At 42.1% G+C, this 17404-nt stretch overlaps 1 protein-coding gene across 2 annotated transcripts in view; it reads right to left on the bottom strand.

Moving 5' to 3' along the window:
• Positions 1-728: 728 nt before the first annotated feature.
• Positions 729-17404, bottom strand: part of LOC126267190 (uncharacterized) — a 472459-nt gene continuing 455783 nt past the window's right edge. For both annotated transcript variants that reach the window (XM_049972159.1, XM_049972158.1), the window contains exons 6-7: positions 11064-11190; positions 729-1324 (exon numbers count right to left, since the gene is read on the bottom strand). In XM_049972159.1, the coding sequence (XP_049828116.1) occupies positions 11072-11190 (119 nt within the window). In that variant the 3' untranslated portion in view covers positions 729-1324; positions 11064-11071. The remainder of the gene's footprint in view (positions 1325-11063; positions 11191-17404) is intronic.

The following is a 17404-nucleotide window of genomic DNA, read 5'->3' as shown; positions in this document are numbered from 1 at the left end:
AAAACAGTGTAAACATCTGTAAAAATATGATATGGAGCATAGAAGTTATTTTATGCGTGACGTTTTATTTACAGTAAGTGTTCATCTGTAAATAACATTTCTTATGCCAAACATGGGTCAAAACGTACCTTTGCTCTTGGCAATTGATAACTGCACACGCATTTCATACCTACTGTTAATGTTGCAAAGACGCCAGTTAAGGTCTTGTGAATTGTTAATTTTAATGTAGCAGTGGGATTTATCCTAAGTGTCACCCACCAGTAGAGAAAAAATTTCAGACATTATGGGTACATAACAACTCGGGCATCTATACGTTCATCTTCGAAATGGTGTAAGTAGTTTTGTGTAAAGATGCTCCTGCTCCCGTTTTTACCGAAATGTAGCGGCTCTTTGAATCAGCAGGTGTGGGCTCTTTTGAGCAGCTGATTTAAGTTTGATTTGTTTGTGGCTTCTACCCATAGTGCGCTTCTGTCTGCAATAGTCGTATATGTTCACTGACTAGGAATCTCGTTTACCACACACGTAGACTGCGGTATTTCCTCATTGTTCTGTGGCCTTACTGTTACCATCAATTGTTCTGTGGTATTTTTCATGAATGTTTTGATTAATTTAAAAGATGATGTAATAAAAGTGGTTTGTCGATCTCAGATATATTTTGAAACATCTATCCTCAGCCAGAGTTTGTCATGGCACTACTTGGTGTCAGCCAAAAGGAGAAAACATATCAATTTCAAAACACAGTTCTGGATTATATTTTAAATCTGATATCACGTATTATAATTTGAATTGAAACATATGTATGGTAACCTTAGTTAAATAATCAATACTTAACAACATTATTATAAGAGGCATATATGAAATGATCGATTTTTTGTTACATTTCAACACATTAATATTTATTTATAACAGTTTGAAAATATTTAATCAAATATTCTTATCAACATTTTTGGCATCAGTTTTAATGTTTTTTACCCTGTCGATACATTTAGCAGTTCTATACAATAGATAATTATATATTACAAAGCAGTAGGTAAAAAATACACACTACATATCGGTAACCATGTAAAAAGTAGAGCAAAAATATTTCTGACGAAGTCTCTTTTTGTGTTGCTGCTCTATCCGGCCAGCCGTGCGACACGGGGCGGGCACAGTTCGAACCACCGGCACTCGCCCGCGCAGCATCGCCGTCGACGACGTCGACTGCTCGCCTGTGTCCAGCAGAGTCACTGCCGCTGCTTCCGTCGCTGGCGCCGCCGTGGGCTGCGAGCCGCTGTCGACACCGGTCGCCTCCAACAAGTTGATCTCGGGCTGCGCTCGTGCCGACCTGTGGAACACACGGACACAAAGAGGTCTTAGACTGGACCACTAAAACAAAGCAGTCATCAGGTTCTCACATATTTTCAATAAACGACTGCCTGCAGCGTGGGCATTTTGATTTCAGTTCAACATGAGTACATCTACATCTATATATACATTTATAGTACGCAAGCAACCCAACGGTGTGTGGAGGAGGGCACTTTACGTGAAACTGTCAGTACCTTACTTTTATGTTACAGTCGCGTATGGTTCGCGGGAAGAACGACTGCCGGAACGCCTCCGTGCGCGGTCGAATATCTCTGTTTTTACATTCGTGATCTCCTCAGGAGGTATGAGTAGGGGGAAGCAATATATTCGATACCTCATCCAGAAACGCACCCTTTCGAAACCTGGATAGCAAGCTACACCGCGACGCAAGGCGCCTGTCTTGCAGAGTTTGCTAAACATTTCCGTAACGCTATCAAGCTTACCAAATAACCCTGTGACGAAACGCGCCGCTATTCTTTGGAACTTCTCTATCTCCTCTGGCAACCCGACCTGGTACGGAGACCCACACTGTTGAGCAATACTCAAGTATAGGTCGAACGAGTGTTTTGTAAGCCACCTCCTTTGTTGACGGACTAAATTTTCTAAGGACTCTCCCAATGAATCTCAACCTGGCACCCACCTTACCAATAATTAATTTTATATTATCATTCCACTTCAAGTCGTTCCGTACGCATGCTCCCAGATATTTTACAGAAGTAACTGCTACCAGTGTTTGTTCCACTATCATATAATCATACAATAAAGGATCCTATTTTCTATGTATTCGCAATACATTTACATTTGTCTATGTTAAGGGTCAGTTGCCACTCCCTGCACCAACTGCCTCTCCGCTGCAGATCTTCCTGCACTTCGCTGCAGCTGTTGGTTCATCTACTCTCAAAGTATGTGATTTTTCCATTACTTACTTTATAATGTGGGGAAGGCGCTGCTAGAGTGCAGGTAGTAACTTTTCCCTTACTTCTGAGCCATATACACTTTGTGATCAAAAGTATCCGGACACTTCAAAAACATACGTTTTTCATATTAGGTGCATTGTGCTGCCACCTACTGCCAGGTACTCCACATCAGCGACCTCAGTAGTCATTAGACATCGTGAGAGAGTAAAATGAGGCGCTCCGCGGTACTCACGGACTTCGAATGTGGTCACGTGATTGGGTATCACTTGTGTCATACATCTGTACGCGAGATTTCCACACACCTAAACTACCAGGGTCCACTGTGTCCTATGTGATAGTGAAGTGGAAACGTGGAGGGACACGTTCAGCACAAAAGCGTACAGGCCGACCTCGTCTGTTGACGGACAGAGACAGCCGGCAGGTGAAGAGGGTCGTAATATGTAATAGGCAGATAATTATCCAGGAATTCTAGACTGAATCAGGATCCACTGCAAGTACGAGAGTTACCCAAAAGAAATGCACACTATTTTTGTATAAATATGGTTTTCATTCTGCATGTGTGAAAGTTTTACAGCGTGTAGATACATCCTTCCCGCCTGTTTTCAGACTTAGTTCAACTTGTTCCCGTGAGTGGCGCCGTCAAAGCATGTCTTCAAAATGGCTGCTTCACTTGACGTTCGTCAGAAGCAACGTGCTGTCATAGAATTCCTGCGCTGTGAAAACGAGACAGAGGGAAACATCTACTAGAGGTTGAAAAAGGTGTATGGAGATGCTGCTGTCGATCGCAGTACAGTTAGTCGGTGGATGAGCAGGTTTCGTGATGAAAGCGGGAACGGCAATATTGAAAACTGTCCTCGCAGCGGCAGGTCTCGTACTGCACACACTCCAGACAATGTGCAGACGGTTAACGAATTGGTGACTGCTGACAGACGCATCACAGTGAACGACTTTTCACGCTACTTTGGGATAGGGGAAGGAAGTATTCGAAGAATACTGTAAGTTTTGGCGTTAAAACAGGTTTGTGACAGGCGGGTTTCCAGGATGTTGACCGTGGATCACAAAAAAAAACAAGAAAAACGGTATGCAACGAACTTTTGGAACAGTATGAGATGAATTACGTGGAAGAATTGTGACGGGTAATGAAACATGGCACCATCATTTTTCATCAGGCATGAAGAGGCAGTCAATGGAGTGGCATCAAGCAAATTCACCCAAGGAAAAAAAAATTCGAAACCACACCTTCTACTGGAAACGTTCTGGCTACTGTGTGTTTCGATTCAAAAGGACTCTTGCTTGTGGTCATCATGCCAAGTGGAACCACCATATATTCTGATGCGTATGTGGCGTCACTGAAGATACTTTAAGCTCCACTGAGTCGTGTTCGACCACATCGGCAAAAGCAGGATGTTTTGCTGTTGCTCAACAATGGACGGCCACATGACAGTCAAAAAACCATGGAAGCGGTCACAAAACTCGGATGGACAACACTGAAACACCCGCCTTACAGTCCTGACTTGGCTTAGGGTGCGGGTATATAGGCGCTGGTTCCAAGACAGCGTAAGGCATTTGAGAGCGATGGAAATTATGTGGAGAAATGAAAATATTGTTCCTAAAGGATGTATCTACACACTGTAAAACTTTAAAACATGTTGAATAAAAGATGGGTTAAAAAATGGTGTGCATTTCTTTTGGAGTGACCCTCGTACTATGACAGTCAGGCGGGAAGTGAGATAACTTGGATTTCACTGTCGAGTGGCTGCTCATAAGCCATGTCACGCTGCTAAACGCTAAACGATGCCTTGCTTGGTATAAGGAGAGCAATCATTGGACCATTGAACAGTGGAAAAACGTTGTGTGGAGTGACGCATCACGGTACGCAATATGGCGATCCGATGGCAGGGTGTGGTTATGGCGAATGTCAGGTGAACGTTATCTGACAGCATGTGTAGTGCCAACAGTAAAATTCGGAGGCAGTGGTGTTATGGTATGGTCGTGTTTTTCATAGAGGGGCTTGAACCCCTTCTTGTTTTGCGTGGCACTATCACAGCACAGGCTTTCTTGCTTCCCATAGTTGAAGAGCAATTCGGGGGATGGCGAGTGCATCTTTCAACACGATCGAGCACCTGTTTATAATGCACAGCCTGTGGCGGAGTGGTTGCACGAAATAACATCCCTGTACTGGACTGACCTGCACAGAGTTCTGACCAGAACGCCGACTCCGTGCTGGGCCTCACCGACCGGCATTGATACCTCTCCTCAGTGCAGCACTCCGTGAAGAATGGGCTTCCATTGGCCAAGAAACCTTCCGGCACCTGATTGAACGAATGGCTGCGTGAGTGGAATCTGCCATCAGGGCTAAGGCTGGGCCAAACGCCATACTGAGATCCCGCATTACCGATGGAGGGCGCCACGAACATGTAGGTCATTTTCAGCCACGTGTCCGGATACTTTTGATCACATAGTGTGGTGCGCAACTGAACTACATCTGATAGGACTTTGTGAATGCCTCGGATTTTCTGTTTGCCGTGTTATGACGATATACGTAAACGTATGTGATATCCTGTTCTTCTTTCCGTATATCACCATTTTTCTTTTTTCTTGATGTTCAAAAGATTTATAAAATTTATGTGTCTCTGTTAATATATTGTTAATTTTCAGTCATTTTCAATACAAATTAAGTTTTGTAAATTCACTTTTCATAATCCCCTAACGCTTAGTACGTCACTTCTTTAATGGGAAGCATGGGAAAGCGTCGTATCTAGAGAATAATGTACCTATTAACAAAGGACGTGTTTTGGTAAGGAGTTTATACTAGTAACTGATTTTATAATCATGTGAAGGAATAGGCACTAGAATCCACCAGAAGCAGCTTTCGCCATTTTCTACAGTTCTGGTTGTTGCTAGACACGAAGATGTATTTTGCGGCTTTCGCAAATGTTTCGATGTCTACACATTTTAATTTTATATAATATGTTAAAGATATTTGGAACGTTTGGGTCACGAAAGCTGACAACCGCCGGGGAAGTGGTGTGCTGACCGCATACCCCTCTATATCCGCATCCAGTGACGTTTATCGACTGAGAATGACACGGTGGTCGGTCGGCACCGTTGGGTCTTCCGAGGCCGGTTCGGACGGAGTTGGAGGTTTTTATTTGGATTATGCTGTAAATTCCAGTCTTAAAGAATTTTATGGAAAGTAAGTCTATATAGCTTTGAAGTCTTACAGCACCTGAAGGGTAACTCAATACTTAGCCGCTCGAGCATCCTCCTGTACACTGATGCAGAAGAATACTTTCTACTGCAGAGCTTGTGACCTTTGTAAATTAACTGAGGTTCTTTAATGTCTTAACAATTTTACCTGTGTTGATAATGGAAAACTGTGTCTCCTTAGAACAGCTTCAGTTTCAAAATGTATTTAACTTGACACTGGCATCTGATATTACTTGTGCTTACCTCGACTTATTGGTGTGTGTCAGAGTAACGTAACAGGTAACAAACACACTGTCCGAACAGGTCATGAAGGTCTAACAGAACCGCCCGGCTGCTGGTCATCCTCAGATCTTAGGCGCCACCGGGTGCTGATACAGAGGGGCATGTGGTCAGCACACCGCTCTCCCAGCCGTTGTCAGCTTTCTTGGCCGGTGCCACTATTCCTTAGTGAAGCAGCTCTTCAGTTGGAACGCTTCCCAGCTGGACTCGGCAGACCCGGACGGTCCAAGTGCTAGCAAATCCCGTCACTGCTAAGCTTAGGTGATCTAGCGGGAACCGTAGTTACTACTACGGCAGGGCTGTTGGCATAATGTAACAGATACGCGATGAAATACAATATTGAAAAGATTTTCTACAGCTGCATCTACGTCATACTCCTCGAGCGACCCATTGGAGGATACTTCTGGTACCACTAAATGATACCCCGACCTGTTTCATTCGCGAATGGTGCATGGGAAGAATGATAGTGGATAAGCCTCAGTAAAGGCTCTAATTTCTCGAATGTTCTCTTCGAGGGCATTACGCAGGTTGCATGTGGGAGAAAGTAATACGTTATCCGACTCTTCCAGAAAAGAGCTGTTTCAAAATTTCAAAACTAAACCTTTTCAATAGGAACAAATTTACATTTTAGTCGAATAGTTGTTCTTAGGTACATGACACTGTTGCACCTTATAACATGTTTTTACATTAAAAAAGGTTAACTTACCGGAGCATATTAAACTTCTATTACCTGAGGTGGGCAGAGGCGACAGTCTGAACAGTGTCTCAAGATTCAAGATTTCCCAACGTCGAAATGACTGGAGAGTTGACAAGTCGATGTTTCACGCTTGGATTTTTAGCACCGAGAGACATTTTTCTTTCTAATGTACAAATTTATTTCAAATAAATTGATTTTTAAAATTCAGACTTGAAAGAGTTCTGTAAAGAATTACGGGGAAAGAAGCGAACGTAAGAAAAATGAAAAATCTTTTTTGCACCTTAATTCCACCATTTGCACATTTGTGTCTGCGAAGAAGTCCGAGTGAAATCAGACCAGCATACAAACTGTTCTGCTCCAACCGCAGCGGTAGCATTTCTTTCAGACATTATAGAGTTTGACGTTACAGCACAGCATGGTGCGTGGACGATTTTCGAAGCCCCATTTTGTTACCATTTATGGATACCAACCAAAGCACAGGGCGAGAGTTTCTGTTGCTTGTCTCCTTGCTTGCCAAACCCTGCCTTGGCCATCAAGGTCTCCGGATCTATCCCTAACTGAGAATGCTTGGATCATTATGGGTAAGTCCCGAATTAGGCGCTATATCGCTCAGGAATACTTCAAACAACTCTATCAGTCACACATGGAGCGCGGGAAGAATGACTGTTTAAATGCTTATGTGCATGCTGTAATTTATACATTTGTTTTCACGATCCCTATAAGAGCGATACGTAGGAGGTTTCAGTATATTTCATTCGTCATTTAAAGTCGGTTCTTGATATTTTATTAGTGGACTTTCTCGGGACGGTTTCCGTCTATCTTCAAGATTCTGACAGTTCTGTTCTTGCATCATCGTGAGTCACCGTGAACCAAATAAACCTCTGACCATTTATGCTGCCCTTCTCTGTATATCTTCAATATCCCCTGTCAGTCTTATTTGATACGGGTCTCTGATATTTGAGCAACATTCTGGGATGGGTTGCACGAGTGATTCGTAAGCGATCTCGCTTGTAGACTGATTGCATTTCCCTAGACTTCTATCAGTAAACCGAAGTCTAGTACCTGCTTTATCCATGACTGAGCCTATGTAACCATTCTATTTCAAATCCCTACTAAGTGTTACACCCACGTATTTGTGTAACATTACAGATTCCAGCTGTGACTCACTGATATTACAGTCGTATGACAGCGTGATTTTTGTTTTGTCAAAAGCATAACTTTAAATATCTAACCCGTCACAGCAATTTGCCAGTCTTTCCACGACTTTGCAATGTTATCAAGGACGTATTGAATATTTGTACTGTTTTCTTCAGACTGTACCTCATTGTAGATAACATAATAACCTGCAAAAAGACTTGTTTCCTATTAATACTGTATCCAACAACATGAACAGGAAGGGTCCCAACACACTTCCTGGGGAACTGCCGAAGTCTTTTCTGCACCTGCCGATGACTGTCCATCCAAGATAACATGCTGTGTCCTCCCTATCAAAAAATCCTTAGTCCAGTCACAAATCTCGTCTGATACCACACACGATGTACTTTTGATAATAAGCATTGCTGTAATAGTGAGTCAAATGCTTTTCGGATACAGAGAAATACTATATCTGCTTGATTTCCTTGATCCATTGCTTTCAGCATTTTACGTGATTGAAGTGCGAGTTGGGTTTAACATGATCTATGTTTTCGAAATCTGTGCTGGTTAGGATGGACGAAGTAATTCTGTTCGAGATACCTTATTACGTCTGAGTTCAGAATACGCTCTAGGATTCTACAACTAATGGATGTCAAGGATAGTGGACGGTAGTAATGTGAATCACTCCTTCAACCCTTCTTGTAGGCACGTGTGACCTGTGGTTTGTTCCAGCTACGGGGCACGGTATTGTGTTCGCTGGATCTACGATATAGTTAACAGAAGAGCTAATTCAGCAGCAAACTGAGTATCCAATCTTATAGGGATTTCATCGGGATCTGGCGTTTTGTCCATTTTAACGATTTCAGCTGTTTCTAAACGTCACTGACACTAAAAACTATTCACTCACCTTTCCAGTGTTACTAGAATGAAATTGGGCAATTCTCTTAGGTTCTCATTCTTTAAGGAACATTTCAGAACAAAGTTACCCATGGGCGTTCCGTTTCGCATTTCTCTATCTACTGCATTTAGCGCCATTTTTTTTTAAAATCACCGTCACGCTATAATCTCTGTTATTATGCTATTGATGCTCTCTCTCATCTTCTTCTAGATGTGTGTCTGTGCAGTGCTTGGTCAACTATTCACTTAAATGTAACCTATAGTTTCTCTGCATGCTCCTGTCCTAAGCTGAAAGCTCCAGTTCATCATTGACATATGACACTACTGGTTCTCTGACTCATTTGGTGAACGTATAAGTCTTTCCGCTTGTTTTACTTGCCGTTTGTATCTTCCTCTTAAAGATACCAAAATGCAGGATATTACTATCTGTTCCAAGTAACGCCACATGACTTCTATAGAACTAAGGTCGCGTGGTACAGTGGTCCAGTCGACGTGCGATGCGGTGTCAAACAAAGAACGTACGCACACAGCCCTGTGAACATCGCTGTTTTCGTCTTTCTAATGTTTCGGAATACCGATTATTAAGAATTGAAAGGAAGAACAACACCTGGATGTGAAACTGAACTCTCTGGTTCATGTTTACGGTGACGTGAATGAAGGTTACAACTCTTGGTCGAGAAACGCCCCCAAAGCATCAAAGAAGCGCCTCACACCCACGGATGTTTAAAGGCTTCTTTAGTTCACTGGGAATTCTAGACCTCACGTTATTTGCAAACAGGCAAAATCGCAACTGGTCAGACCACAACACATCCCTCAAGTCAGCTACTTTGCTATTCCAGTACTGTACGGCCTATATCGCTTTAGGAAATGTGAAGGCTGACTTTGAGCTTGATAATGGCAGCAAGACGTAAGAAAAACCGAGACACCTTCATGGGATATTTCGACAAGGAAAAAACATTCGACATTGTAATATGAAGCAAAATGTCAGAAATTCTGTGAGAAATAGGAATAAGCTATTGGAGAAGACGAATAAACATAATATGTATAAGTACCAGGATGGAAGTATAACAGCAGAAGAGTAAGAAAAATATTCTCCGGTTAAAAAGGTTGTCCTCAGAGGAGCTAGTACCTCGACCCTACTGTTCAATCCATACACAGAAGAAGCAATGGTGGAAACAAAAGACTTAAGGGAGTTGGATGGAAATTAAGAGTGAAAAGATATCAATGACAAGATTCCCTAATTCCATTATTGTATATTATGTGAAAATTTGGAGAAATTATGGGACCTCGTAAACTTTATGAACTGGCTAATGAGTACAGTAAATGGCTTTAGAGTAAATACACGAAAGCAATGAAGAGTGGCAGAAATGAGATATAACGAGAAACTTAGCATCAAAACTGGTGACCAACAATTAGATAAAGTCAAAGAATTGGATGCACCAAACGCATGACGGACGAGGCAAGGAGGACATAAATAGCAGACTAGGACAAGTAAAGAGAACATTCGTGATGAAAAAAGCCTTTTAGTATCAAATATAAACCACAATTTGAGGAAGAAACATTTGAAAATGTACTTTTGGAGCACATAATTGTACGTTAGTAAATCATGGACTGTAGGGAAACCGAAAATAAATAGAATTAAATTGTATCAGTTGCAGTGCTATATGTTATGGATGGATGTGAAATATTACGTGGAACGAGGAACGATGCTCTTCTCCGTATACTCGAGGAAGAAAGAAACATGCAGATGAAACTAAAAATAAGAGGTCGCAGAGTGACAGGACACGTGTTATGGCAACATCAAACAGCTTCGAAGATAATGGGGCTCTGGGGAGTAAGAATTATAGAAGATGACAGTGATTAGAATAAATCTAATAAATAATGAGGACTTAGCATGCAAGAGTAACTCTGTAATGAAGGGGTTGGCACGAAAAAGAAAACTGATGACTGAAAAAATTACTCACTAAAGACGAGCAGCTTTTTCTGCCTCTGTGAACAATAGTCCTTTGCAATGTACCCGATTCCAAATCTCAGTTTCAAGCAATTTTCTTTGCAATATTCGGAAACAATCTGTGATGAGCCTACATTCACTGGCAGCAGCAGTAGCAGTCGGGTTTGAAACTGAATGTCTTGGAGAAGACGTGCCACTCCTATACGGCTGTTGTCTCTTGGGATCTTTTCACTACCACTGTTCAAGGTTTGGTCACTATCAGTTCTAACACAGCAGCTCGATTCTGCCAATTTGTCAAATCTCAACGTCTACCTATCTCATTGCCCTTATTTTGTCTAACAGACTGACACACCCACACCACTTCATTGCCACGATTAACGTCAGCAGTGGTAGATCCCCAGCACGAGTTCCACACTGTCTGCAGTGTTCCAACGCACCCACTCTGTTTGAGAGGAGACTAATAGTTTATCGATGAACTTTGAAATACCATTAGAATCGCTACTTAGCACTCATTCAACCAGTTAAATGGTTTCATGTTTATTTAAGTGCCAGACATCACTACGAACTACATACTGACTTCGATCTTAAGTATACAGGGCCCAGCGAATGCAGCAAGAGAGCGTATGGTGCGTACCTGAGTCCTCAGCAGCGGGCGGCGGAGCTGGAGAGGCTGGCCCCGGCGGCTGCGAGGGCGGAGGAGGAGGCAATCAGCAGCGACCAGAGGGGCGGCGCGCGCCGCCTCCACGCGCCGTTGTCCAACACTGTCAACACAGGGCACCGGCGCTCAGGCCACGCGCGCTACACTGTGCTACGGATGCCAAGTCTGTGTACACTGCTCGCTCATTTAGGAACATTATTATTTTTAAACACTCTATAACGTTTAGGTAGTTTAATCTATAATACCAACCCTTGAAAAATTTATCACAGTAGGGTATAGAACAGTACATTTACATCTACATCCACACTCCACAAGCCACCTGACGGTGTGTGGCGGAGGGTACCTTGAGTACCTTTATCGGTTCTCGCTTCTATTCCAGTCTCGTATTGTTCGTGGAAAGAAGGATTCTCGGTATGTCTCTGTGTGAGCTCTAATCTCTCTGATTTTATCCTCACGGTCTCCTCGCGAGATATACGTAGGAGGGAGCAATATACTGCTTGACTCCTCGGTGAAGGTATGTTCTCAACTTCAACTTCAACAAAAGCACGTACTGAGCTACTGATCGTCTCTCCTGCAGAGTCTTCAACTGGAGTTTATCTATCACCTCCGTAACGCCTTAGCGATTACTGAATGATGCTGTAACGAAGCGCGCTGCTCTCCGTTGGATCTTCTCTATGTCTTCTATCAAACCTATCTGGTACGGATCCCGCACTGCTGAGCAGTAGTCAAGCAGTGGGCGAACTAGCGTACTGTATCCTACTTTCTTTGTTTTCCGATTGCATTTCCTTAGGATTCTTCCAATGAATCTCAGTCAGGCATCTGCTTTACCGACGATCAACTTTATATGATCATTCCATTTTAAATCGTTCCTAATGCGTACTCCCAGATAATTTATGCAATTAACTGCTTCCAGTTGGTGACCTGCTATATTGTAGCTAATTGATAAGGGATCTTTCTTTCTATGTATTCGCAGCACATTACACTTGTCTGCATTGGGATTCAATTGCCATTTCCTGTACCATGCGTCAATTCGCTTCAGATCCCCCTGCATTGCAGTACAATTTTTCATTGTTACAATCTCTCGATATACCACAGCATCGTCCGCAAAAAGTCTCAATGAACTTCCGATGTTATCCACAAGGTCATTTATGTTTGTTGTGAATAGCAACGGTCCTACGACACTCCCCTGCGGCACACCTGAAATCACTCTTGCTTCGGAAGATTTCTCTCCATTGAGATTGACATTATGTACTGAATTTGGTATGCAACATACCAATGGAGATCTACTAACGGGAATTAACTAACGCATAGCGTATAAATTATATCATTCTTAGAATAACATTTGAAGTGGCCAAATTTGTAATGGTTTAGCAGCAATGTAGCATTTTCCCCTCCCTTCGTGACATATCAACGTTTATAGCATGTGTTGATTTGCAGAAAATTCTTGTCAATGTTGGCCCCATTGTACCTTTTGAAACTATAGAAGCAGAAGGGATAAAATACAGGGATATAAAATTTTTCAATAACTTCCCAAAAAAGGATATAATTGGACGTCATTGACAAAAGTTGTTGGACATGAAAGGGGAGCGGTAATCGAATGGACAGTGAGACACTGTTGTAGCCTACAACATCTAGACTATTATTCAATCTGTGTGTTGAACGTACAGTAATAGAAACAGAGGAGAAGTTTGGAAAGACACTTAAAGTTCAGAGAGTGAAATAAAAATCTTTAACTTTCGCCTAAGGCAATGTAATTTTGTCAGATACGGCAACGGGTTTCGAAGTGTAGGTGAAGTGAATGGAGGGAGCCATGAAAAGAGGTAATAATGTGAATATCAAAACAAGGAAAACAACAGCAATGTAATGTAGCAGAATTAACTGAGGCTAATCTGAAAGGATTATATTAGGAAATAAGACACTTAAAGTGGTAGATGAGTTAGAAATCCAAGAAGCAAAATAACTGATGATGGCCGAAGTAGACAAGATATAAAACTCTGACTGTCAATGACAAGAAAAGGAATTCCCGAAAAGAGATAATTATTAATTTCTAATATCACTTTAAGGGCTACATAGTCTTTACTGAAATTACTTGCCTAGATCGTAGCTTTATTAGCAAGAGAAACATGTCTAGAAGGGAACAGAAGTTTTCAAATGTGGTACTAGAGAAGAATACCGGAGGTATTTGGGTAGATCGAATAACTAATGCTTAGACAGTAAACAGAATTAGAGAAAAATGTATTTGTCGTACAGCTTGACTAAAAGTAGTGGTCAGTTGACTGCATAGTGAACAGAATTAGGGAAGAAATGTATTTCTGGCGCAAGTTGTCAAAATGTAGTGATCAGTTGACAGGACGTATTTCCTTCAGCATCTTTTCGTAATACTAGCTACTGCTCCGTTGGTGATAACGGCACTGTCGACAGGGCGTTAAACTCTGATCTTATCTTCCCTTCCCTCCTTCCTTCCTTCCTTCCTTCCATACAACCGAGGGAATATGCTACTTCTAGAAATTAGATTGTGTGTGTCGTACTCTGTGAAAATACCAACGGTTCCGCGTTAGTCCCTGTAATGATCCTCTGTTATACAATAGTTCAAACCAACCTCAGAGAAGCACTGCTCAAATCACATCAGAACAGTTTGAGTCAGGTTCCAGTTACAGATTTTGTTTCTGCTGTGACCAGAAAGCGCAATTAACGCCATTAACTATTATGTGGCCCATACATAGAAATTCACTGGTGCGGCTGGATGTTGCCCTCATGTTTCCGAGCTGACTACGTAAAAGGTATAAACTACGTTGACGCAATTTATTAAACAAATCGTCTCGCATTGTCTTTGGCTGATTTTCACAGGGTAAAAGTTTACACCGTCTGTATGAATATCTAATCTTTAATGCAATAAATTGTACAAGCTGCTTGAAAACACGATTAAACATTTTTTGAAATTCTTTTGTTGCTTTTCCCTATGGGTAACAAACACCAAATACCGTATGGGTAGTTAACGTATTCTTTATTAGTTCATAGACTTATGATACCAGAGATGTTACATTACCGTGTAACGCATTCCCCCGCGCGACCCCTATGGTCGTAGGTTCGAATCCTCCCTCGGGCATGGATGTGTGTGGTGTCCTTTGGTTAGTTAGTTTTAACTAGTTCTAAGTTCCAGATGGCTGATGACCACATAGTGCTGAGAGCCATTTGAACCATTTTGTAACAAATCCGCTCTTTTAACATAGTTTCATCAATTGGAACCGAGTGAAACATTGGTTCAATATATATATATAGAACAACATCTCCATAAACAAGTCTATATCTCCAAGGCTACCTGCAATCACCGTTCAGAAGTTTATTCTAGCCACTTTCAGCCTGCTTCTCAAACGTTCTGCTTTCTAACAGCGCGTTGGAAAAATGAACGCTTAAATCTTTCCGTTCGAGCTCTCGTTTCCTTATTTTATGACGATGATCATTTCTCTGTATTTTGTGGTGACAATGAACTATTATCGCAGTCAAAGTAAAAAGTTGGTGACTGAAATTTCGTGAAAATGTCTCTCTGCAACCAGAAAGCGTTTGCCTTTATGTTTGCAACTAGTTTATCACATCATTGAGGGCCTGTCCCCTATTTAACGATAATACAAAACAAGCTGTCCTTCTTTGGATTCGATGTCCTCTGTGTGTCCTGTCTGGAAAGGATCCCATAGTGGACAGCAGTAATCTAACAGAGGACGGACAAGCATGGTGCATACCGGCTCTTTAGAAGACCTGTTGCATATTCTGTGTGTTCTGTCTATAAAACGCTTTCTTTGGTTTGCCTTCCCCACGACATTATTTTTGTGCTAGTTTCTCTTTATGCTGTTCGTACTTGTAAATTCTAAGTATTTAACTGAATTGACAGCCTTCATATCTTTGTGGTTTACAGCGCCATCAAAATTTAATGGATTTGTTTTGATACTCATGTGGATGAACTCACACATTTCCTCATTCATAGGCAAATGTCACTTTTCGCGACAGACATATAACGTGTCTAACTCATTTTGCAATTGGGTTTGATCTTCTGATGAGTTTACTAGACGGTAAAAGACTGAATCGTCAGCAAACGTTCTGAGAGAGTTGCCTAGTTAGTCTCCTAAATACCTTATATAGAAACGGACTATAACACTTCCGTGGGGAACGTTGTTTCACTCGGTGATTATCGAACAGTTAATATGATCTGTGACCTTTTCGACCCGGTATAACGAATTTAGTCGCACAACTGTGACGATACTCCATAGGCGCGCAGTTTGTTTTTAAGTCTATTGTGAGGATTGATGCCAACAGTCTTCGGGAAATCTAGAAATATGGAATCAGTTTGAGATCATCTGTCAATGGCATTCACTATTTCGTGCGTACAAACAGCTATTTGTGTTTCACAAAAACGAAATAATTTGAATTCGTGCTGTGTGTCAGTAGACAGTTACTCTCGACGTAATTCATAATACTCGAACGTAGAATATGTTACAAAACCTTGTTGTACATCGACCTCAGTAATATGGGTTTGTAATTCGTCAGGTTACTCCTATGTCGCTGGTCGGTGTGGCCGAGCGGTTCTAGGCGCTTCGGACTGGAGCCGCACGACCGCTACGGTCGCACGTTCGAGTCCTGTCTCGGGCATGGATGTGTGTGTTGTCCTTAGGTTAGTTAGGTGTAAGTAGTGCTAAGGTCTAGGGGACAGATGACCTCAGATGTTAAGCCCCATAGTGCTCAGAGCCATTTGAACCATTTTACTCCTATTTACGCTCGTGAGTATTGGTGCACGTTTACAAATTTCCAGTCTTTTAATATGGATCTTACGTGGTGTGAGCGGCTGCATGTGATTTTAAGTATGGTAGTATCGAATTAGCATACTCTGATTGCCGGAAGATTAGCCTTTACTACGTGATTTAAGCTGCTTCGCTATACCGAGAATGTCTACTTACTCTTGTTGGCAGCTGTTCTTGATCCGAATGTAAGAACATTTTACCATTTTACTTCGTTTTCTTTGGGGAAGGAGTTTGAAAAATTGTGTTTAATGATTACGCTTCATTGGCGCTGTTATCGGGAATATTACCATTGGTATCGAACGTCGAAGGTATTAATTGCGTCGTGCCGCAGGTGTACTTTACATATGGCTAGAATGTGTTTGGACTTTCTTCACTATTTAATGACAGAGTTTGGTTGGGGAAGTTGTTAAAACCAACTCGCATGGATGTTCGTGCCCTGTTTCGAGCTTTATTAAAACAAAGCTAATCTTGGAATTTTTTCTTCTTTTAAATTTGGCATGCCTTTATCGTTGTTTCTGGTACGGTGTTATGCTTTGTATTGGGTACCATAGAGGTTCAGCATAATCTTTTAATAATCTCTCAATTGCCGCGATACTATTTCTTTCAATTTAACCACATCCAACCTGTACTTACACATTGTGACGGAAAGAAAGTCGCACCACCAAGAAGGAGTCGTGTCGCATAGACGAAAATGGATATGTGTGTTTCTAAATCTGAAAGATGATGTCTTTTAGTGGTTTCACGTCAGTCGCATAAGAGTGGCACTACTTGCGCCACTATCAGGATGCACTCAAGTTCGTTTTAAATACGCGTTGTAAGGGTCGTCAGCGATAGTTGCCCTTCATTTTGGACTTAGTAGATGTTAGTCAAGAATGTCTCCAGGCTGACAAAGACGCCATTATCAGCAAGGCACTCAGTTTGCACATGGCCGTGTAATAGGGCTATAAAGCGTTGGATATTCTTTCCGTGATACTGCAGAAAGACTTGGGAGGGACGTAGCTACTGTACATGATTGGTGACATCGGTGGTGACTAGAATGTACGGTCGCAAGAAGTCCTAGCTCCGAACGGCCATGTGGCGCTACCGAGATGAGATCATCATGTTTGGCTTATGGCTCTGGCGCATGGTACTACATCTGCAGCAGCAGTTCGAGTAGCATTGGCACCATTGTGACACTACGACGTCTTACGAATTTGGTACTTCCAGGACGGCTCCGAGCCAGAATATCTGTGACGTGCCTTTAGCTGACCACAAATCATTGCAATTTGCGGCTTCAGTGGCGTCAAGCGAGAGTTCGTCACAGGCAGGGTGAAGGTCTGTTGTGTTTTCGTATGAAAGTTGGTTCTGCGTCGGTGCCAGTGATGGCTGTGTGTAAGAAGGAAGCCAGCTGAGGTTCTGCAACCAAACAGTCTGTGTGCAAATCACACAGGACCCACAACTGAATTTACGCTCTCGGGTGCAATTGTATATGAGAGCAGGAGAACTCTCCTGGTTATCTCAAGTATCCTGACTGCAAATTTGTGCGTG

Source organism: Schistocerca gregaria, chromosome 4 (genome assembly GCF_023897955.1).
Source record: "Schistocerca gregaria isolate iqSchGreg1 chromosome 4, iqSchGreg1.2, whole genome shotgun sequence".
Lineage (NCBI taxonomy): Eukaryota > Metazoa > Arthropoda > Insecta > Orthoptera > Acrididae > Schistocerca > Schistocerca gregaria.
This window is presented reverse-complemented; position numbering and strand designations above follow the sequence as displayed.